The following is a 23,797-nucleotide window of genomic DNA, read 5'->3' as shown; positions in this document are numbered from 1 at the left end:
GCGGATCCGCCGCCACACTCGCAGCGACCGTTGCGCACGTAGGTGGGGCTGAGGGGGAAACGGGGGGGGGGAGAACAGCGGAGACAGCGCCTGCGCGCGGCGCCAGCAGCCGGCCCCGCGCATGCGCCGCCAGCAGCCGGCCCCGCGCATGCGCCGCGCCTGCGCGGTGATGCGGCGCGGGCGGGGTTTCGTGCGGCGCGCAGGCGCGGCGCATGCGCGGAAGGGGCGGCGCGCGGCGCGCGGGGGGGCGCGGCTGAGGGGCGGCGCAGGCGCAGGCGCGGCTGAGGCGGCGGCGGCGGCGGGAGCGGGACGGGCCCGGCGATCGCTCCGCGCTCCGGCCGCCCCCTCCCCGCGCCAGCGGCGGCGGCCCCGCCTCGCGCTCTCGCTCGCTTCTCCCCTTCTCCCCCCCCCACCCTCTCCCGGCCCTTCTCCGCCCCCTTCCTTCCGCCCCTTCCCTCCCTCAGTCCCCGCCCCGCGGCCTCAGGCCCGGCCCGGCCTCGCGCTCCGGCCTCGGCGCCGCCGCCTCAGCGCGCCCGCGCTTCCGCTTCCCTTCCCCCCCCCGCCCCGCGGCCCCTTCCCCCCCCCCTTCCCCACACACCGGCCCCGCCATGGACGTGAAGCGGCTGAAGGTGACCGAGCTGCGGGCCGAGCTGGGCCGGCGCGGCCTGGACGCCCGCGGGCTGAAGGTGGAGCTGGCGCAGCGGCTGCAGGAGGCCCTGGACGCCGAGATGCTGGCGGCGGGGCCCGAGGAAGGCGGCGGCGGCGGCGGCGGGGGAGGCCCGGCCGCGGCCGCCTCGAGCTGCGCAGGGGAAGCGGGGCCGGCGGGAGGCCCAGGCGGGCGGCCCCACGGAGGGGATGAGGAGGAGGAGGAGGAGGAGGAAGAGGAGGAGGAGGAGGAAGAGGAGGAGGAGGAGGACGAGGAAGCGCTGCTCGCCGATGAGGACGAAGCGGCCGCCGCGGCCCCCGAGGCGGCCCCGGCCCAGCCCGGCCCCCCCGGGGAGGAGGAGGAGGAGGAGGAGGAGGAAGAGGAGGCGGCCCCGGCCGAGCCCGCGGGGTCGGAGCCGCCGCAGCCGCCGCAGGAGGAGGGAGCGGCGGCCGCGGTCGAGGCTGAGGCGGCCGAGGGAGGCGGAGGCGGCGGCGGCGGCGGCGTGAACGGGGCCGAGCGGCCGCCGGAGGAGGCGCCCAGCGGGGATGAAGCGGCCGCGGCTGAGGCCAAGGAGGAGGAGGCGGCGGCGGGTGAGCGATGGGGGAGAGACGGGACCGGGGGGGAACGGGAAAGGAACTACCGGGAACCGGGATCCCCAGAACCGGGAAAAGAACCCCGAGGTTCTCGTGAGGGATCGGGAAAGGAACCCTCGGAACAGGGAACGGGACCCAGAACTGGCAAAAGAATCCCGAGATCCTCGTGAGGGGACCGGGAAAGGAAACTCGGAAATCGGGAACGAGATCCCCAGAACCGGGAAAAGAACCCCGAGATCTGCGGGAGGGGAACCGGGAAAGGAACCACCGGAACCGGGAATAGAACCCCAGAACCGGGAAAAGAACCCCGAAATCCTCGTGAGGGATCCGAAAAATTGGGAAAGAACCCTCGGATCTTTGTGAGGGAACCGGGACCGGGGAAAGAACCTTGGGATGCTCGGGAAAAATCCCAAAAACCGGAAAAAAAAAATCCGGAAAACCGGGAGCAAACCGGGAAAGGCCCCGAGTCTCGGGATGGACCCCTCACAAAATTCCCGTTTTTCCCTCAAAATCCCGATTTTGGTCCCATCCCCGGATTTTTGGGGGATAAAGTCGCGATAAAACCGGGATGAAGTCGAGATAAAATCGGGATAAAATCGCGATAAAATCCCCAAATTCCCCACAGGGAAAATCGGGATTTGAGGGGGGAAAAAAGCGGGAAAAATTCGAATTCAAAGAGATTTTTGTGAAACCGCGGCTGAGGGGAAATCAATGGAATTCCTGGAATTGGGCAATTCTGAGTTGGGTTTGGGGAAAATTGTGAGGGAAAAGTTGGGGAAAATTTGGGTTTTTAAGGGAGAAATTTGCGATAGGGGAAAAGTCGGGTTTAGGAATGAAAAACGTGTGGATTTTTGTGGGGTTTGGGGGGGAAAAATCCGGATTTTTGTGGATTTCTGAGGGAAAAAATCTCTGTTTTGAGGAGAAAATTTGGAATTTGGAGAAATAATCTGGGGGCAAAGTGTTGGGAAAATTGGGGGATTTGTTTTAAGGAGAAATCTCTGGGTTTGGGAAAAAATTTGGGATTTTTGAGGGGAAAATGTGGATTTTTGTGGGGAAAATTGTGATTTCTGAGGGAAAATCCGAATTTTTAAAGAAAAATTGTGATTTTTGAGAGGAAAACCTGCATTTTTGAGGGGAAATTTGGACTTTTTGAGGGAAAATCCTGATTTTTGATGGAGAAATTCTGATTTTGGGAAGATTTCTGGAGGTTGGATCACCTGGAACAGAATTTTATTGGGATTAAAGTGGAATTATTCCTGGTTTTGTCCCAAACTTTGATTTTTATGGGATTACAGCTGGAAAATTTCCATTTTGGGACATTGGAAAAATACAAAAACTTGGATTTCATGGGAATTTTTCTAAACCTTGGATTTTCAGGAATTTTTTGGCCAAACAAGGGGAAAATTGGGATTTTTTTGTGTTTTCATGGATTTTCTTGTTGGATTTATTAATTTTTAATTGGGATTTTCCAGTTTTCCGTGAATCAATGGATTCTGAGCCAGAATTTTTCCTTTTCCATGAAAAATCCCAGGGGAATTTTACATTTTTAAAGGATTTTAAGCATTTTTGTGGCTTTTTTAACCCATTCCAGATGGGAAAATTCATTCAAACTCCAAGAATTTCATAGAATTTTTTAACTTAATTCATTCTTAAAGAAAAAAATCTGAATTTTAGTCATTTTTCACCACTCTAAAAACTGGGAAAATCGAAAATCTGCATGGAATGCTTTGATTTAGTGAATTTTCAAGGAAAACATCTGAATTTTAACCAAATTTCAACCTTCAAAACCCAGAAAATCCATTCAAGCTCCAAGATTTTGATGGAATATTTCCCTTTAATTTGATTTTTAAGCAAAAAAACCCCAAATTTCAGCAAATTTTTGTCACTCTACAAGTTGAAAATTCATTAAAATTCTGAAATTTCCTAGGAAAATGCTTTAATTTACTTTAAAGGAAAAAAATTGGGATTTTAACCAATCTTTGATCTTCTGAAGGAAAGGAATCCATTCAACCTTTGGCATTTCCATGGAAGATTCAGTTTTAATTGGACTTTTAGGGCAAAAAAAATGGAAATAAATCCAAAATTTAACCCTTTTATCCCTGGAAAAATAGAAACAAATCCAAATTTTAACCCTTTTTTCCCCAGAAAAATGGAAATAAATCCAAATTTTAACCCTTTTTTCCCCAGAAAAATGGAAATAAATTCTGATTTTTCCCCAGGAAAAGCCAGAATTCCTTCCTGTGGCTCAGTGTTTGTGTTCCCATGTAAACCCCGGGTATTTTAGTACAAAATCAGGAATTTGTTCCCCATAAATCCCCAATATTTTGGTACAAAATCAGGAATTTGTTCCCATATAAACCCCGGATATTCTAAAACAAAATCAGGAATTTTTTCCCCATAAACCCCAGATATTTTGGTACAAAATCAGGAATTTTTTCCCCACAATCCCCGATATTTTGGTACAAATTCCCCCGATATTTTGGTACAAAATCAGGATTTTTTTCCCATATAAACCCCCATATTCTGGTACAAACTCCCCCATATTCTGGTACAAAATCGGGATTTTTTTCTGATATAAACCCCAATATTTTGGTACAAAATCAGGAATTTTTCCCATATAAACCCCAATATTTTGCTACAAATTCCCCTGATATTTTGGTACAAAATTAGGAATTTTTTTCCATGTGAATCCCGGATATTCTGGTACAAATTCCCCTGGGTATTTTGGTACAAAATCAGGAATTTTTCCCATACAAACCCCCATATTCTGGTACAAATTCCCCCAATATTCTGGTACAAATTCCCCATATTTTGGTACAAAATCAGGAATTTTTTCCCATATAAACCCAGGTATTCTGGTACAAATTCCCCAATATTCTGGTACAAAATCAGGAATATTTCCCCACAAACCCTGGATATTTTGGTACAAAATCAGGATTTTTTTCCCACACAAACCCCCACATTCTGGTACAAATCCCCCATATTCTGGTACAATTCCCCAATATTTTGGTACAATTCCCCATATTTTGGTACGAACCCCCCCATTCTGGTACAATCCCCCCCATTCTGGTACAAACCCCCCCATTCTGGTACAAATTCCCCATATTTTGGTACGAACCCCCCCCATATTTTGGTACAAATTCCCCATATTTTGGTACAATCCCCCCCATTCTGGTACAATCCCCCCCCATATTTTGGTACAATCCCCCCCATTCTGGCCCAAACCCCCCCCATATTTTGGTACAATCCCCCCCATTCTGGTACAAATTGCCCCCATTCTGGTACCAATCCCCCCCATATTCTGGCCCAAACCCCCCCATATTTTGGTACAATCCCCCCATTCTGGCCCAACCCCCCCCATATTTTGGTACAATCCCCCCCATTCTGGCACAAATTGCCCCCATATTTTGGTACAATCCCCCCCATTCTGGCACAAATTCCCCCCATTCTGGTACAAATCCCCCATATTTTGGTACAATCCCCCCCACTCTGGCACAACCCCCCCATATTTTGGTACAACCCCCCCCATATTTTGGTACAACCCCCCCATATTTTGGTACAAATTCCCCCCATTCTGGCCCAAACCCCCCCCATATTTTGGTACAACCCCCCCCATTTTGGTACAACCCCCCCATATTTTGGTACAATCCCCCCGATTCCGGCCCAATTCCCGTTCCGTGCCCCCAGGGGAGGAGGAGGCCAAGGCCAAGGCTGAGGCCGAGCGCCGGGGGCTGAAGCGGCTGCGGGATGAGAAGGACGAGCACGGCCGGGCCTGGCACGAGTTCCGCGAGGAGGCCTACAACAGCCGGTGAGGGAAAAGGGGATTTATGGGGCATTTATGGGGGATTCGGGGGCATTTCGGGGGACTCTGGGCACCGGGGACATCTGGGAATTAGCTGGGATTGTTTCTGATTTTTTCCGGAATTTTTCTGATTTTTTTCAGAATTTTTTGGAATTTTTTTCTGATTTTTTTCAGAATTTTTCTGATTTTTTTCTGATTTTTTTCAGAATTTTTTGGAATTTTTTCTAATTTTTTTCAGAATTTTTTTTTTAATTTTTTCTGATTTTTTTCTGATTTTTTTCAGAATTTTTTCTGATTTTTTTTAGAAGTTTTCTGACTTTTTCCTGATTTTTTTAAAATATTTTCCGATTTTTTTTCTGATTTTTATCCAGAATATATCTGATTTTTTCTGATTTTTTTTTCTGATTTTTTTCTGATCTTTTTCAGAATTTTTCAGAATTTTTTTCTGATTTTTTTTCAAAATTGTTCGGATTTTTTCCAATTTTTTCCAGAAATTTTCTGACTTTTTCCTGATTTTTTTTTTTAATTTTGTCTGATTATTTTTCCTGATTTTTATTCAGAATATATCTGATTTTTTTGGAATTCCTTCTGATTTTTTCTGATTTTTTTTCAGAATTTTTCAGAATTTTTTTCAGATTTTTTTTCAGAATTGTTCAGATTTTTTCTGATTTTTTTAGAAGTTTTCTGACTTTTTCCTGATTTTTTTTTTTTTTATTTTTTCCGATTTTTTTCTGATTTTTATCCAGAATATATCTGAATTTTTTTGAATTCTTTCTGATTTTTTTCTGATTTTTTTCTGATTTTTTTTCTGATTTTTTCTCAGAATTGTTCGGATTTTTTCCGATTTTTTCCAGAAATTTTCTGACTTTTTCCTGATTTTTTTTTAAATTTTGTCTGATTGTTTTTCCTGACTTTTATCCAGAATATATCTGATTTGTTTTGAATTCTTTTGAATTTCTTTCTGATTTTTTTCTGATTTTTTAAAATTTTTTCTATTTTTTTTCTGATTTTCATTAGAATTTTTCAGAATATTTTCTGATTATTTTCTGCCGAATTTTTGAATTCTTTCTAATTAGTTTCTGATTTTTTTTTCCTGGATTTTTTCTCAAAAATTTTCAGAATTTGTTCAGATTTTTTCCTGTTTCTTTTTTCAATTTGTTTGGAATTATTTCTAATTAATTTCTGATTTTTTAATCTTTATTTTCTGATTTTTTTCAGAATTTTTCTGCCTTTTCCTGTTTTTTTTTTTCCCATAATTTTTTCCAATATTTTTGGAATTTTTTCAGAATTTCTTCTGATTTTTCCCTGATCTTTTTCTGGATTATTTTATGATTTATTTTCCAGAGAAATTCCCACTCTGGATCTGGGATTTCCCAAACTTTGCCATTTCCCACCCCAGAATTTTGGGATTTTTCCCAAACTTTGCCATTCCCACCCCCAGAATTTTGGTTTTTTTTCCCAAATTTGCCATTCCCACCCCAGAATTTTGGATTTTTCCCCCAAATTTGCCCATTCCCACCCCAGAATTTTGGGTTTTTTCCCAAATTTTCCCATTCCCACCCCAGAATTTTGGGATTTTCCCCCAAATTTTCCCATTTCCCACCCCAGAATTTTGGGTTTTTTTCCCCATATTTGGCCATTTCCCACCCCAGAATTTTGGGATTTTTCCCCAAATTTCCCATTCCCACCCCAGAATTTTGGGATTTTTCCCCAAATTTTCCCATTCCCACCCCAGAATTTTGGGATTTTTCCCCAAATTTCCCCATTCCCACCCCAGAATTTTGGATTTTTCCCCCAAATTTCCCCATTCCCACCCCAGAATTTTGGGTTTTTTCCCCAAATTTGCCATTCCCACCCCAGAATTTTGGGATTTTTCCCCAAATTTTCCCATTTCCCCCCCCCAGGTCGAAGTCGCCGCCGCCGCCCGAGGAGGAGCCCCCGGAGGGGGAGGAGGACGAGGCCCGGGTGATCCTGGACACCTGTGAGGGACGGGGGGATTGGGGGGAAATTCGGGGATTTTTGAGAAATTTGGGGATTTTGGGAGAAATTCGGGGATTTTGGGATAAATTCTGGGATTTTGGGTAACAATTCGGGGATATTGGGGATGAATCCTGGGATTTTGCGGTAAAAATTCTGGGATTTTGGGGATAAATTCGGGGATTTTTGGATAAATTCTGAGATTTTTGGGGATAAATTCCAGGATATTCGGGACAAATTCTGGGATTTTTGGGGTAAAAATTCTGGGATTTTGGGGATAAATTCAGGGATTTTTGGATAAATTCTGAGATTTTTGGGGATAAATTCTGGGATTTTTGGATGAATTCTGGGGATTTTTGGGATAGATTCTGGGATTTTGGGGATAAATTCTGGGATTTTTGGATAAATTCCGGGATATTGGGGATAAATTCCAGGATTTTGGGTAAAAATTCTGGGATTTTGGGGAGAAATTCTGGGATTTTTGGGGATGAATTCTGGGATTTTGGGATGAATTCTGGGATTTTGTGATAAATCCTGGGATTTTTGTCTTGTTTTCAAGGATTTGAGCTGGGATTTGGGGATAAATTCTGGGATTTTGGAGATAAATTCTGGGATTTTGGGTAAAATATCCGGGATTTTGGGCTAAATTCCGGGATTTTTGTCCCAATTTGTGGGATTTGAGCTGGGATTTTTGCCTGGGTTTCATGGATTTCTGCCAGAATTTTGGGATTTGAGCTGGAATTTTGGGATTTCTGCCGGAATTTTGGGATCTTTGCCCGGATTTCATGGATTTCTGCCGGAATTTCGGGATTTTTGCCCCAATTTCACAGATTTTTCCTGTAATTTCCCTTTTCCCCCCCAGACACGTCGGACCTGCAGTTCCGGGCCAGCCGGGACCGTTACGGGGGGCAGCCGCTGTTCCACGAGCGCTTCCCGGGGCTCTGGGCCGGGGCCCGCAGCACCCACGGGGTCCGGCAGGGACGGGTCTGCTTCCAGGCCAAGGTGGGCATGGAAATATGGGGGAAAAACAGCAAAAACCAGCAAAATATGGGGGGGAATGGACGGGTCTGCTTCCAGGCCAAGGTGGGGATCCAAATATGGGAAAAAATGGGGAAAAATGGGGAAAAATGGGGAAAAATGGGGGGAAATGGACGGGTCTGCTTCCAGGCCAAGGTGGGGATCAAAATATGGGGGAAAACAAGAGAAAAATGGGGAAAAAATGGGGGAAAATGGGGGGGAATGGACGGGTCTGCTTCCAGGCCAAGGTGGGGATGGAAAATGGGGGAAAATGGGGAAAAAACAGGGAAAAAACAGCAAAAAATGGGGGGAATGGACAGGTCTGCTTCCAGGCCAAGGTGGGGATGGAAATGGGGGAAAAATGGGGGAAAATGGGGAAAAAACAGCAAAAAATGGGGGGGAATGGACGGGTCTGCTTCCAGGCCAAGGTGGGCATGGAAATATGGGGGAAAAACAGCAAAAAATGGGGAAAAAACAGCAAAAAAAATGGGGGGAATGGACGGGTCTGCTTCCAGGCCAAGGTGGGCATCAAAATATGGGGGAAAAACAGCAAAAAACAGCAAAAAATGGGGGGGAATGGACAGGTCTGCTTCCAGGCCAAGGTGGGCATGGAAATGGGGAAAAAACAGCAAAAAATGGGGGAAAAACAGCAAAATATGGGGGGGAATGGACGGGTCTGCTTCCAGGCCAAGGTGGGGATCAAAAATGGGGGAAAACCAGCAAAAAATGGGGAAAAAATGGGGGGAATGGACGGGTCTGCTTCCAGGCCAAGGTGGGCATGGAAAATGGGGGAAAAACAGGGAAAAATGGGGAAAAAAACAGCAAGAAATGGGGGCGAATGGACGGGTCTGCTGCCAGGCCAAGGTGGGGGAAAGGGGGTGAAATGGGAAAAATTGGGGGGAAAATGGAAAAAAAAAGTGGGGGAAATAGGGGAGGAAATGGGGAAAAATGGGAAAAAGCGGGGGGAAATGGGGAAAAAACAAGAAAAAATCGGGGCAAAAATGGGAACAAACAGGGGAAAACCAGGGCAAAACTGGGGAAAAATGGGAAAAAACAGGGTCAAAGTGGGGCAAAAATGGTTTCTTTGTGGTTTTAGGGGATTTTGGGTGAGTTTGGGGATTTTTGGGAGTGTTTGGGGTTTCCCAGGGGGGTTCAGGGATATTTTGGCACAGTGTGAGAGGCTTTGGTGCCTGTTTGGGGTTTTTTGCTGCCTCTTTGAGCAGATTTTGGCTCTGGTGGGAGTTCCTGGGGTTTCTGCTGCTGCTCTCTCCCTTTCCCGTCCCCATTCCCGAGGTTTTCCTGCTCCCAAATCCCAAATTTCCCTGCAGGTGTCTCAGACCCTCCCGGGCAAGGAGGGCAGCTCGGAGGTGCCGCTGCTCAGGGTGGGCTGGTCCGTGGACTTCTCCCACTCCCAGCTGGGTGAGCCCCAAATCTGCTCAGATTCACCCCAAAATCCGGCCCCAAATCCGCTCAGATTCACCCCAAAATCCGGCCCCAAATCCGCTCAAATCCACCCCAAAATCCACCCCAAATCCACCCCAAATCCGCTCAAATCCACCCCAAAATCCGGCCCCAAATCCACCCAAATTCACCCCAAAATCCAGCCCCAAATCCGCTCAAATCCACCCCAAAATCCAGCCCCAAATCCACCCCAAATCCGCTCAAAGTCACCCCAAAATCCAGCCCCAAATCCGCTCAGATTCACCCCAAAATCCACCCCAAATCTGCTCAAATTCACCCCAAAATCCGGCCCCAAATCCACCCCAAATCCTCTCAGATTCACCCCAAAATCCACCCCAAAATCCGTCCCCAAATCTGCTCAAATTCACCCCAAAATCCAGCCCCAAATCCACCCCAAATCCTCTCAAATTCACCCCAAAATCCGGCCCCAAATGCCCCCAAATCCACCCCAAATCGCCCCAAATCCACTCAAATTCACCCCAAAATCCAGCCCCAAATCTGCTCAAATTCACCCCAAAATCCAGCCCAGGATCTGCTCAAATCCACCCCAAAATCCAGCCCCAAATCCAGCCCCAAATCCCTCGATCCAGCCCCAAAATCTCCTTTTTTTACCTCAAAATCCCCTTATTTTTCCCCAAATCCCCTTTTTTGCCCAAAATCTCCTTTTTCTGTCCCGTTCCAGGGGAGGATGAATTTTCCTACGGCTTCGACGGGCGGGGGCTGAAGGTGGAAAATGGAAAATTTGAGGAATTTGGGGAAAGTTTTGGAGAAAACGACGTCATCGGCTGCTTCGCGGTGAGAGGGGAAAAACGGGGAAAAAACGGGGAAAAAACGGGGAAAAATGGGGAAAAATCGGGAGATTGCTGGGGAGGAACCTGGGGAAAGCCTGAAAAATGGGGAAAATCAGGAGAAAAACTGGGAAAATCAGGAAAAAAACTGGGAAAAATGGGGAAGATCAGGGAAAAAACCTGGGAAAATCTGGGAAAAAATAGGAGAAAAAATCAAGAATAAAATGGGATAAAATTGGGAAATTAATGGGAAAAATTAGGAAGAAACCAGGTAAAGTCTGGAAAAGAAATAGGGAAAAATCAGGAAGCAAGAGGGGGGAAATTAGGAGGAAAAAAGCTGGAAAATTAGGACAAAAAGGGGAAATATCAGGGAAAAAATAAAGAGAATAATCAGGGAAAAACCTGGGAAAATAAGGAGAAAATGGGGGGGGAAAGGGAAAAATCAGGGGAAAAAAGGAGAAAAATTAGGAAAAAATCAGGAAAAATGAAAAAAAGAGGAAAATTAGGGGGAAAAAAGGGGGAAAATTGGGGCAGAAAAAGGGGAAAAATCAGGGGAAAAAAGGGGAAAAATCAGGGGGAAAAAAGAGAAAAATCAGGAAAAAATGGCAAAAAGTTAGGAAAAAACAGGGGAAAAAAGAGAAAAATTAGGGAAAAAATCAGGGGGAAAAAGGGGAAAAATCAAGGAAAAAAAGGGAAAAATCAGGGGAAAAAAGGGAGAAAATCAGGGGAAAAAAGGAGAAAAATCAGGAAAAATGGCAAAAAATTAGGAAAAAAAAAGAGAAAAATTAGGGAAAAAATTAGAGGGGAAAAGGGGGAAAATCAGGGGAAAAAAAGAGAAAAATCAGGGGAAAAAAGGGGAAAATCAGGAAAAAAAATGGCAAAAAAATAGGAAAAAACAGGGAAACAATGGAAAAAAAGAGGAAAATTAGGGAAAAAATTAGTGGAAAAAAAGGGGAAAAAATCAGGGGAGTAAAGGGGAAAAATAGGGGAAAAAAGGGAAAAATCAGGGGGAAAAAGGAGAAAGATCAGGGGAAGAAAGGGGAAAAGTCAGGAAAAATGGCAGAAAATTAGGAAAAAATCAGGAAAAAATGGGAAAAAAAACCCAGAAAAAATTACGGGAGAAAAAGGGGAAAAATCAGGGGAAAAAGGGGAAAAATCAGTGGAAAAAATGGCAAAAAATTACGAAAAAACCAGGGAAATATGGGAAAAAAAGAGAAAAATCAGGAAAGAAAAGAGAAAAATCAGGAAAAAAAGAGAAAAATCAGGAAAAAGCCGGGAAAATCCAGGAAAAGCCAGGAATGCAATGGGTTGAGGTGGAATCCCCACTCCATGTTTCCCCCCCAGGACTTCGAGGCGGGCGCGGAGCTGGTGGCGCTGTCCTTCTCCAAGAACGGGCAGGAGCTGGGCACGGCCTTCCAGGTGCCCAAGGGCGCCCTGGGCGCGCGGGCGCTGCTGCCCCACGTGCTCTGCAAGGGCTGCGCCGTGGAGCTCAACTTCGGGCAGCGCCCGCAGCCCCTGGCGCCCGTCCCCGACGGCTTCGTCTTCATCCACGAGGTCCCCGCCGAGCTGAGGGTGCGGACGGCGCCGGGGCCCCGCAGCACCGAGGAGTGCGAGGTGGGCACGGGGGAATGGGGGGAATGGGGGGATCTGGGGGATCCAGGGGGGATCCTGGGGGCATCCTCCATCCCTGGGGATCCCTGGGGACGGCGCCGGGGCCCCGCAGCACCGAGGAGTGCGAGGTGGGCACGGGGGAATGGGGGGATCTGGGGGGATCCTGGGGGATCCTGGGGGGGCTGGGGATCCCTGGGGATCTGGGGGGATCCTCCCTCCCTGGGGATCCCTGGGGACGGCGCCGGGGCCCCGCAGCACCGAGGAGTGCGAGGTGGGCATGGGGGGAATGGGGGGATCTGGGGGATCTGGGGGATCTGGGGGGGCTGGGGATCCCTGGGGATCCCTGGGGACGGCGCCGGGGCCCCGCAGCACCGAGGAGTGCGAGGTGGGCATGGGGAGATGGGGGGATCTGGGGGGGCTGGGGATCCCTGGGGATCCTCCTTCCATCCCTGGGGACGGCGCCGGGGCCCCGCAGCACCGAGGAGTGCGAGGTGGGCACGGGGGAATGGGGGAAATGGGGGGATCCTGGGGGATCTGGGGGGGCTGGGGATCCCTGGGGATCCTCCCTCCATCCCTGGGGACGGCACCGGGGCCCCGCAGCACCGAGGAGTGCGAGGTGGGCATGGGGGGAATGGGGAATGGGGGGATCTGGGGGGATCCTGGGGGATCCAGGGGGGGCTGGGGATCCCTGGGGATCCCTGGGGACGGCACCGGGGCCCCGCAGCACCGAGGAGTGCGAGGTGGGCACGGGGGAATGGGGATCCTGGGGGGAATGGGGGATCCTGGGGGATCCAGGGGGGATCCTCCATCCCTGGGGATCCCTGGGGACGGCGCCGGGGCCCCGCAGCACCGAGGAGTGTGAGGTGGGCATGGGGGGAATGGGGGGAATGGGGGAATGGGGGGATCTCGGGGGGTTGGGGATCCCCGGGGATCCCTGGGGGGATCCTCCCTCCATCCCTGGGGATCCTCCTTCCATCCCTGGGGACGGCACCGGGGCCCCGCAGCACCGAGGAGTGCGAGGTGGGCATGGGGAGATGGGGGGATCTGGGGGATCCTGGGGGGATCCTCCATCCCTGGGGATCCTCCCTCCATCCCTGGGGACAGTGCTGGGGCCCCGCAGCACCGAGGAGTGCGAGGTGGGCATGGGGGAGTGGGGAATGGGGGAAATGGGGATCCTGGGGGATCCTGAGGGATCCTCCCTCCCTGGGGATCCCTGGGGACGGGCACAAGGGGGGGAGTGCTGGCAATGAGGGCACGGAGCCACTGGGGATCCTGGCAGGGATCCCTGGGAATCCTGGTATTTGTCCCTCTGATCCCCTGGGAATCCCAGTGCCCCATTCTCCTGGATCCACTGGGAATCTCAGTCCTGATCCACTGGGAATCCCAGTGCCCCGTTCTCCTGTCCCCTCTGGGAGTTCCATGCCCCATCAGGAATTCCCATCAGGAGTTCCCATCATGAATTCCCATCTCAGGAGTTCCCATCTCAGGAGTTCCCATCTCAGGAATTCCCATCTCAGGAGTTCCCATCTCAGGAGTCCCCATCTCAGGAGTTCCCATCTCAGGAATTCCCATCTCAGGAGTTCCCATCTCAGGAGTCCCCATCTCAGGAGTTCCCATCTCAGAGTTCCCATCAGGAGTTCCCATCTCAGGAGTTCCCGTCATGAATTCCCATCTCAGGAGTTCCCATCTCAGGAGTTCCCATCTCAGGAGTTCCCATCTCAGGAGTTCCCATATCATGAATCCCCATCTCAGGAGTTCCCATCTCAGGCATTCCCATCTCAGGAGTTCCCATCTCAGGAGTCCCCATCAGGATCCCCCTGGCCCCCCTGAGTCACCCCCGTGTCCCCCAGGTGCTGCTCATGGTGGGGCTGCCGGGCTCTGGGAAGACGCTCTGGGCACAGAAACATTCCCAGGAGAACCGGGACAAGCGCTACAACATCCTGGGCACCGAGCGCGTCCTGCACCAGCTCAGGGTCAGTGAGGGGAGTGGGATTCTTGGGAATGGTGGGATAATGGGAGGGGATCATGGGATTCATGGGATGGAGGGGATCATGGGAATGGTGGGATAATGGGAGGGGATCATGGGAATGGTGGGATGGAGGGGATCATGGGAATGGTGGGATGGAGGGGATCATGGGAATGAATGGTGGGATGGAGGGGATCATGGGAATGGTGGGATGGAGGGGATCATGGGAATGAATGGTGGGATGGAGGGGATCATGGGAATGGTGGGATGGAGGGGATCATGGGAATGAATGGTGGGATGGAGGGGATCATGGGAATGGTGGGATGGAGGGGATCCTGGGATCGTGGGAATGGTGGGATGGAGGGGATCCATGGGAATGGTGGGATGGAGGGGATCATGGGATCATGGGAATGGTGGGATCATGGGAGGGGATCATGGGATTCATGGGAATGGTGGGATCATGGGAGGGGATCTCTCTCCTGCACCAGCTCAGGGTCAGTGGGGGGATTGGGATTCATGGGAATGGTGGGATGGAGGGGATCCATGGGATTCATGGGAATGGTGGGATGGATGGGATGGGATAATGGAATGGGAATAATGGGATTGATAGGATGGGATATTGGGAACGGGAATGGTGGGAAGGACTGGGACAAATGGGATTGCTAAGAAAGGATCATGGGATGGCGCAGATGGGAATTCTGGGGTGGGAATTCTGGGCTCTGTGGCCCAGGCTCCCTGTCCTGGATCTGCCCCATCCTGGATCTCCCCTATCCTGGCTGTCCCCCATTGCTCCCATGCCCATTCCCAAACCCCCATTCCCATTGTTTTCCCCCCCTGCCCATTCCCAAACCCCCATTCCCGGTTGTTTTCCCCCCTGCCCATTCCCAAACCCCCATTCCCGTTGTTTTTCCCCCCCTGCCCATTCCCAAACCCCCATTCCCGGTTGTTTTTCCCCCCCTGCCCATTCCCAAACCCCCATTCCCGTTGTTTTCCCCCCCTGCAGACGCGGGGCCCGGAGCCCGAGGCCGAGCTGGACGCGCAGAGCCGGGAGCTGCTGAGCCAGCAGGCGGCGCAGTGCCTTAGCAAACTGGTGCAGATCGCCCCCCGCGCCCGCCGCAACTTCATCCTCGACCAGGTACCCCCGGGAACGGGGACAGCGGGGGAAACAGCACAGGGAAACAGCACAGGAAAACAGCCCAGGAAACCCGGGAAACAGCACAGGGAACCTGGGAAACCTGCACAGGGAAACAGCCCAGGAAACCTGGGAAACAGCACAGGGAACCTGGGAAACAGGACTGGGAATCTGGGAAAAACTGCACTGAAATATGGGAAATCCTGCACAGAGATCCTGGGAAATCAGGCTGGAAATCTGGGAAAAACTGCACAGAGATCCAGGGAAACAGGGCTGGAAATCTGGGGAAAACTGCACAGAAATCTGGGAAATGCTGCACAGAAATCTGGGAAAAACAGCACAGAGATCCTGGAAAACCAGGCTGGGAATCTGGGAAATGCTGCATTGAAATATGGGAAAATCAGCACAGAAATCTGGGAAAAGCAGCACAGAAATCTGGGAAATGCTGCCCAGAAATCTGGGAAAAACTCCACAGAGATCCTGGAAAACCAGGCTGGGAATCTGGGAAATCTTGCCCAAAACTGGGCTGGAAAACCTGCCCAGAGATTTAGGGAAAACCTGCCCAGGGATCCAGGGAAATCAGTCCAGGGATCCAGGGAAACCACTTCAAAAAATCCAAGGAAAAGGCCCCCAAAAATCTCTGGAAACTCCCCCATACCCCATTTTTTCCCCCCCAAACCCCATTTTCCCCCCACAAACCCCATTTTTCCCCCAATTTGACCCCCCCAGTGCAACGTGTACAACTCGGGGCAGCGCCGGAAGCTCTCGGCCTTCAAGGGTTTCTCCAGGAAGGTCGTGGTGATCGTTCCCCCCGAGCCCGAGTGGGAGCAGCGCCTGCAGCAGCGGCGCCTCAGCGAGGGCGACGACGTGCCCGAGTCCGTCATGCTGGAGATGAAAGGTGGGGGGAAAAACGGGGAAATATGGGGGAAAAAATGGGGGGAAATCCATGGGAAAATCCATGGGAAAATGAGGGAAAATGGGGGGGAAATGGGGGAAAATCCATGGGGAATGGGGGGGAATCCATGGGAAAAATGGGGGGAAAATCCATGGGAAAATCCATGGGAAAATGAGGGAAAAATGGGGGGAAATCCATGGGAAATGGGGGGGGAAATGGGGGGAAGTATGTGGGGAAAAATGGGGGGAAAAATGGGGGGAAATCCGAGGGAAAAACCTATGGGAAATGGGGGGAAATATGTGGGGAAAAATAGGGGGGAAATCCATGGGAAAATTAGGTAAATTCCCCATTTTCCCTCTGTCAATTCCCCATTTCCCCCCCTGATTCTGACCCAAATTTTGCATTTTTTTCCCCCCAATTCTGACCCAAATTTTGCATTTTCCCCCCAATTCTGACCCAAATTCTGCATTTTTCCCCCCAATTCTGACCCAAATTCTGCATTTTTTCCCCCGATTCTGACCCAGATTTTGCATTTTCCCCCCAACTCTGACCCAGATTTTACATTTCCCCCCCGATTCTCACCCAGATTTTACATTTTCCCCCCAATTCTGACCCAAATTTTCCATTTTTCCCCCCATTTTCCAGCCAACTACTCGATCCCGGAGAAGAGCGAGTACGTGGACGAGGTCGTGTTCGGGGAGCTGGGCCGGGACGAGGCGGCGCCGCTGGTGCTGCGCTGGAAGGAGGAGGCGCGGAAGCAGCTGCCGCCCTCGGAGAAACGCGGCAACCGCCGCAACAACCGCAACAAACGGAACCGGCAGAACCGCAACCGCGGCCAGGGCTACGGTCAGGGGGGGAAACGGGGAAAAACTGTGTGAAAATGGGGAAAAATGGGGAAAAAACTGCATGAAAATGGGAAAAAACGGGGTGAAAATGGGGAAAAACGGGGTCAAAATGGGGTCTGGGAACCGCCGCAACAACCGCAACAAACGGAACCGGCAGAACCGCAACCGCGGCCAGGGCTACGGTCAGGGGGCAAAAACGGGGTGAAAAATGGGAAAAAATGGGGTTAAAATGGGAAAAAACTGCATAAAAATGGGGTCTGGGAACCACCGCAACAACCACAACAAACGGAACCGGCAGAACCGCAACCGCGGCCAGGGCTACGGTCAGGGGGGAAACGGGGAAAAATGGGGGGAAAATGGGAAAAACGGGAAAAAAATGGGGAAAAATGGGAAAAAACTGCATAAAAATGGGGTCTGGCAACAACCGCAACAAACGGAACCGGCAGAACCGCAACCGCGGCCAGGGCTACGGTCAGGGGGGAAATGGGGGAAAAATGGGGAAAATGGGAAAAAATGGGGAAAAAAATGGGGTGAAAATGGGAAAAAACGGGGTGAAAATGGGGAAAAACGGGGTGAAAATGGGGTCTGGCAACCGCCGCAACAACCGCAACAAACGGAACCGGCAGAACCGCAACCGCGGCCAGGGCTACGGTCAGGGGGGAAATGGCGAAAAACTGTGTGAAAATGGGAAAAAATGGGAAAAAATGGGAAAAAATGGGGTGAAAATGGGATCTAGGGAGGGAACGCTGGGATATGGAGTGGGGCTGGGATTTGGGGATGTGGGTGGAGATGGGGATGGGTTTGGGATGGTTTTTATGGTTTTGGGCTGCACTGGAGGGGGTTTTGGGCTGTGTCTGAGCTGGGTTTGAGGGGTGTTGGGCAGGATTGATGGGGTTTTAAAGGGCTGGATTTTGGGTGGGATTTGAGGGGTGTTGGGGCATTTTGAGCAGGATCTGGGTGGGATCTGGGTACAGTTCCCGTTCCCTCTCTGTCCCATTCCCGTCCCGTTCCTGACCCGTTCCTGTCCCATCCCAATCCCGTTCCCATCCCCGTTCCCGTTCCTGTCCCATTCCTGTCCCCATTCCTGTCCCCATTCCCATCCCAATCCCGCTCCTGTCCCCGTTTCTGTCCCATCCCTGTCCCCGTTCCTGTCCCCATTCCCATTCCCATTCCCGTTCCCATTCCCATCCCTGTCCCCGTTCCTGTCCCATTCCCGTCCCGTTCCCATCCCAATCCCGTTCCTGTCCCGTTCCTGTCCCCATCCCCGTCCCCGTTCCTGACCCGTTCCTGTCCCATTCCTGTTCCTGTCCCCATTCCTGTCCCCATTCCCGTCCCCATCCCTGTCCCCGTTCCCTTTCCCATTCCCATCCCTCCCCGTTCCTGACCCGTTCCTGTCCCATTCCTGTTCCTGACCCGTTCCTGTCCCCATTCCCGTCCCGTTCCCATTCCCATCCTGTTCCCGTTCCTGACCCATTCCTGTCCCGTCCCATCCCCGTCCCCATTCCTGTCCCCAATCCCATCCCTGTCCCCATTCCTGTCCCCATTCCCGTTCCCGTTCCTGACCCGTTCCTGTCCCCATTCCCGTTCCCATTCCCATCCCTCCCCGTTCCTGACCCGTTCCCGTTCCTGTCCCCATCCCTCCCGTTCCTGACCGGTTCCGGTCTCTCCGCAGTGGGGGGGCAGCGCCGGGGCTACGACAGCCGCGTCTACGGGGGCCAGCAGCAGCCGCAGTACTGGGGGCAGCCGGGCAACCGCGGGGTGAGCGCTGCACCGGGGCCTTCTGGAACATTCCAGGGCATTCCAGGGCATTCCGGAACCTTCTGGGGCATTCCGGGCATTCCTGGGGCATTTCCAGCCCGGTTTTGGGCGCTTTTGGAGCATTTCTGAGGCATTTTTGGGGCATTTTGGGGGCATTTCCATTTCCAGGTACATCCTCACCAATTCCTGCCCAATCCCGGGGTCACTCAGGGCATTCCTGGGGTGTTTCCAGCCCAGTTTTGGGCATTTTTAGGGCATTTCTGGGGCATTTCCCAATCCCTGGGCATTTTTGGGGTTACTCAGGGCATTTCTGGGGTGTTTCCAGCCCAGTTTTGGGCATTTTTAGGGCGTTTTTGGGCATTTTGGGGCATTTCCCAATTCCAGGTACTTCCTCACCAATTCCCGCCCAATTCCGGGTCACTCAGGGCATTCCTGAGGCGTTTCCAGCCCGGTTTTGGGCATTTTTAGGGCATTTCTGGGCATTTCCCAATCCCTGGGCATTTTTGGGGTTACTCAGGGCATTCCTGGCGTGTTTCCAGCCCAGTTTTGGGCATTTTTAGGGCATTTTTGGGGCATTTTGGGGGCATTTCCCATTTCCAGGTACTTCCTCACCAATTCCTGCCCAATTCCGGGGTCACTCAGGGCATTCCTGGGGCGTTTCCAGGCCAGTTTTGGGCATTTTTAGGGCATTTTTGGGGGCATTTCCCACTTTTTCTCCATTTCCTGGCACTTTCCTGTTGTTTCCTGCTCATTCTGGGCAGTTCTGGGACATTTTTGGGGCAGTTTCAGGGCATGAACTCATTTAAAGTGGATTTAACTGGGGGTTTTTTCTGGTTTGGACTGGTTTAAAACTGTTTCTCTGGTTTTAAATGGTCTGGTTGGACAGGTTTAAACCATTTTGAACCAGTTTAAACCATTTTGGACAGTTTTAAACCATTTTGATCCAGTTTAAACCATTTTGCACAGATTTAAACCATTTTGCACAGATTTAAACCATTTTGAACCAGTTTAAACCATTTTGAACTGGTTTAAACCATTTTGGACAGTTTTAAACAGTTCTGAGCTGCTTTGATGTGGTGTGAACTGGTCTGAACTGGTTTTCACGGATCTAAACTGGTTTTAACTGGGTCCTTGCTGCTTTTCACCAGTTTAAACTGGTTTGTACTGGTTTGTACTGGTTTTTAAGGGTTCTCACCGTCTTTTCCTGGTTTGTCTCTGTCTGAATTGATTCTGACTGGTTTGTACTGGTTCATACTGGTTCTGACTGGTTCTAACTGGTCCCAGGGCTACCGGAACTTCTACGAGCGCTACCGGGGCTACGACGATCGGTTCTACGGCCGCGACTACGACTACAACAGATACCGCGACTACTACCGGCAGTACAACCGCGAGGTGGGCCTGGAACCGGGCTTAAAATGGGGTTAAACCAGGGTTAAACTGGGGTTAAACCAGGGTTAAACTGGGATCTGCACTGGGGTTAAACCGGGGTTACACTGGGCTCACTACAACAGATACCGCGACTGCTACCGGCAGTACAACCGCGAGGTGGGCCTGGAACCGGGCTGAAACCGGGGTTAAACTGGGGTTAAACTGGATTTACACTGGGTCTAAACTGAGAGTTACACCGGGGTTAAACTGGGGTTAAACTGGGGTTAAACTGGGATTTATACCAGGGTTAAACCGGGGTTAAACTGGGATTTATACCGGGGTTAAACCAGGGTTAAACTGGGTTACACTGGGCTCACTACAACAGATACCGCGACTGCTACCGGCAGTACAACCGCGAGGTGGGCCTGGAACCGCCTGAAACCGGGGTTAAACCGGGGTTAAACCGGGGTTGTTCAACTGGGGTTCAACTGGGATTTATACCAGGCTTAAATTGGGGGTAAACTGGGATTTATACCAGGCTTAAACTGGGTTTAAACCGGGGTTAAACTGGGATTTATACTGGGTCTAAACTGGGAGTTACACCAGGGTTAAACTGGGAGTTACACCAGGGTTAAACTGGGAGTTACGCCAGGGTTAAACTGGGATTAAACTGGGATCTACACCAGAGTTAAACTGGATTTATACTGGATTAAACTGGGATCTGAACTGGGTCTAAACTGGGAGTTACACCAGGTTAAACTGGGAGTTATGCCAGGGTTAAACTGGGATTAAACTGGGATCTGCACCAGGGTTAAACTGGGATCTAAACTGGGGTTAAATCAGTGTTAAACTGGGGTTAAAGTGGGATCTAAACTGGGGGTAAATTGGGATTTACTCCAGGGTTAAACTGGGATTTACTCCAGAGTTAATCTGGGGTTTAGGCCGGGGTCACTCCGGGCTGTAAAATGACCCAGAAATGAGCGACTCTGATGGGAACCTGGGGAATTTTGGGGTGGAATTTGAAGATGTTTGGAGTGAAATTGTGGAGATTTTTGGGGTGAAATTGGGGGGATTTTGGGGAAATCTCGGGGTGGGATTTTGGGGATTTTTGGGGGGATTTTGGTGTGAAATTTGGGTATTTTGGGGAAATCTCAGGGGGGGATTGTGGGGATTTTTTGGGGATAATTTTGGTGTGGAATTGGGGGGATTTTGGTGTGAAATTGGGGGATTTTGGGATGATTTTGGTGTGGAATTGGGATTTTTGGGGATGATTTTGGTGTGAAATTGGGGGATTTTGGGGAAATCTCGAGGTGGCATTTTGGGGATGATTTTGGTGTGAAATTGGGGGATTTTGGGGAAATCTCGGGTGGGATTTTGGGGATTTTTAGGGGGATTTTTGGGATTTTTTGGGGATGATTTTGGTGTGGAATTGGGGGATTTTGGGGATGATTTTGGTGTGGAATTGGGGGGATTTTGGGGAAATCTCGGGGTGGGTTTTTGGGGATTTTTGGGGGGGTTTTGGGGAAATTTCGGGGTGGGATTTTGGGGATGTTTGGGGGATTTTGGTGTGAAATTTTGGGGTATTTTGGGGAAATCTCGGGGTGGGATTTGGGGGTTTTTGGGGGGGATTTTGGGGAAATCTCGGGGTGGGATTTTTGGGGGGATTTTGGGGATTTTTGGGGGGGTTTTGGGTGCTGTCCGTGCCCTCCCAGTGTTCCCAGTTTAACCAGTACCCCCCACCCCAGTGGCAGAATTACTACCAGGACAGGGACCGGTACTACAGGAACTACTACGGCTACCAGGGCTACCGGTGAACCCCGGCCCTTCCCAGGAAATCCCAAAATTTGGGGGACGGGGGGGCGGGGCAAGGGGGGGAGGGGCGGGAAAAACGGGGGAGGGGGCGGGGAAAAAAAACAAAAAACAAAAACAAAAAACGAATGGGGAGGGGGGAGGGGCTGGAAAAACAAAAACCCCAAAAAAACAAAAACAAGAAAAGGGGGGGAGGGGGGAGGGGAAAAGAGAGGGAAAAAAAAAAAACGAAACAAAAAAAATTATAAAAAAAAAAAGGGGAGGGGAAAAAGGAAAAAAAAAAAGGAAAAAAAAAAGATGGAAAAATGTAAATTTTTTTTTTAAAGTTTGTTGAAAGAATTTTGTTGTAATTGTATAAAAAAAAAGCGCAAAAAAAAAAAGAGGGAAAAAAACGAGGAAATTGGGGGTGATGGGGGTGGGGGAGGGGCGGGGGGGGTCCCCAAAATCTGCCCCTCCCCCACCCCCCCCAGCCCGGGAGGAGGAGGCGAAAATTGGGGGGAAAAAGGGGAAAAATGGGAAAATTCCCATTGCTGGGGAGGGGGAGGGGAAAGGGGCCAAAAAATCCCCCCAAATCTTCCCCTCCCCCCCTCGCCCGGGACCCTTTTGGGGATTCCGCTGGAATTTGATGAATTTTGGGGAATTTTGGGGAAATCCAGGGACAAGGGGGGGGTTGGGCACTGGGGGACCCAAACCCTCCCTCCCCCCTCAGGGGGCCCCTAATTGATGTTAATGAGGGGATTTTAATTAATTATTGTTGTTTTCATGGGGCCTCGGTTGATTGACAGGCCTGTTGTTAATTGGGGTCCCTTTATTCATCTGTTCATTAATAACTCATTATTTCATGAATGGTTCTTTAATTGGAGGGGATCTCCATTAATTAATGGGACTCTTTTAATTAATGGAGCCTCTAAATTGGGTTTTCCCCTTTAATTTTTGGGGTTTTCCCTTTAATTTTTGGGTTTTTTCCTTTTGGGAATTTTTCCTTTAATTTTGGGATTTTGTGGGGGATTTTGGGACTTTCTGGGGTTGATTTTTTGGGCATTTTCTGGGGAATTTGGGATTTCTTTTTATTTTATTTTTTAAGTTTGGTTTTTTTTTTTTTCCTTTCTAAATTTTGTTCCTTGGATTTTTGGGGTTTTTTCCCCTTTTTTCTTTGGCATTTTGGGATTTTTCCTCCCTCCTCCCCTCCCCCATTTTCCCATCCCCCAACGTGAGAACCCCCCCCTCACAAAAACCCCAAATTTGGGATTTTGCAGGGTGGGGGAGGGGCCGCTTCCGGAGCTTTTCGGGTCCTTTTTCAAATAAAACAAAAACACCAAAAAAAAAAAGAAAAGAAAATCTTTAAAAAAAAAACCCAAAACCACGAAAATCCGTGAAAAATCCAAATTCCCTTTTTTTGTTTTTTCCTGGGTTTTTGGGGGTCCCTCCCCGCCCCTCCCCCCGCCCCCATTTTCCCCCATTTTTCCCCATTTCTGCTCTCGTCCCTTCCGTTTTTTGGGGTCGAAAATGACAAAATTCCCAAATTTCCGCCGCCCCCCGAGGTGGGGGAGGGGCGGCCTCGACCCCCAGCTCCCCTCCCCCCCCGCCCCTCCCCCCAGGCCGTGTCGGGCGGTTTTGTCCCTTTTTAGAAATAAAGAAAATTCGCTTGAGCCCAGGGCGGCCTCGGGTGGTGTTTGTGGGGTAAAAACGGGGTTAAAACCAGATTTATTGGGTTAAACTGGGTTTAAAAAGGGGTTTGGGAGGGTTAAAACCAGATCTGTTGGGTTAAAACCGGATTTACGGGGTTAAAATCAGATTTATTGGGTTAAAACCAGATTTGGTTTAAGACAGGTTTGGGGAGATTAAAACCGGATTTATTGGTTGAAATCAGATTTATTCGGTTTAAACCTGGGTTCAAATGAGGCCTGGGGGAGGCTGGAATTGGGGCTGGGAGTTAAAATTCGGTTTAGAGCTTTAAACTCAGTCTGGGATTAAATTTGATTAAAACGGGGTTGGAGGGGTTAAAACCGCGATGGAATTTAAAATTGGAATCAGTGGGAGGGGGCTTGAAACGGAGTTTGGGGCTTAAACTGGGTTTAGAGGAAGTTTGGGGCTTGAACTCAGTCCTGGCGCTGATTTTGGGCTTAAAC

The 23,797-nt window shown here is 50.2% G+C and overlaps 1 protein-coding gene across 1 annotated transcript; it reads left to right on the top strand.

The window, feature by feature from the left end:
• The first annotated feature begins 262 nt into the window (after positions 1 to 262).
• HNRNPUL2 (heterogeneous nuclear ribonucleoprotein U like 2) lies at positions 263 to 21,702 on the top strand. Its single transcript, XM_077172449.1, has 14 exons — positions 263 to 1,236; positions 4,927 to 5,047; positions 6,946 to 7,022; positions 7,881 to 8,020; positions 9,364 to 9,454; positions 10,179 to 10,291; positions 11,629 to 11,898; positions 13,746 to 13,868; positions 14,865 to 14,996; positions 15,723 to 15,891; positions 16,534 to 16,734; positions 18,406 to 18,491; positions 19,776 to 19,883; positions 21,605 to 21,702. The coding sequence occupies exons 1-14, from the start codon at positions 609 to 611 to the stop codon at positions 21,671 to 21,673; spliced, it is 2,328 nt and encodes a 775-aa protein (XP_077028564.1). The 5' UTR covers positions 263 to 608; the 3' UTR covers positions 21,674 to 21,702.
• The last annotated feature ends 2,095 nt before the right edge of the window (positions 21,703 to 23,797 follow it).

This window comes from Agelaius phoeniceus, chromosome 38 (genome assembly GCF_051311805.1).
Source record: "Agelaius phoeniceus isolate bAgePho1 chromosome 38, bAgePho1.hap1, whole genome shotgun sequence".
Classification (NCBI taxonomy): Eukaryota; Metazoa; Chordata; class Aves; order Passeriformes; family Icteridae; genus Agelaius; species Agelaius phoeniceus.
Note: the sequence above shows the minus strand (reverse complement) of the source record. Positions and strands in the feature narration are given on the sequence as shown.

Bases quoted from the DNA above. Each gene is read 5' to 3' on its own strand.
- HNRNPUL2 (XM_077172449.1), top strand. From the start codon at position 609: ATGGACGTGAAGCGGCTGAAGGTGACCGAGCTGCGGGCCGAGCTGGGC. The intron at 18,492-19,775 runs GTGAGCGCTGCA...AACTGGTCCCAG, and splicing joins GGCAGCCGGGCAACCGCGGG to GGCTACCGGAACTTCTACGA. The intron at 19,884-21,604 runs GTGGGCCTGGAA...CCCCCACCCCAG, and splicing joins ACCGGCAGTACAACCGCGAG to TGGCAGAATTACTACCAGGA.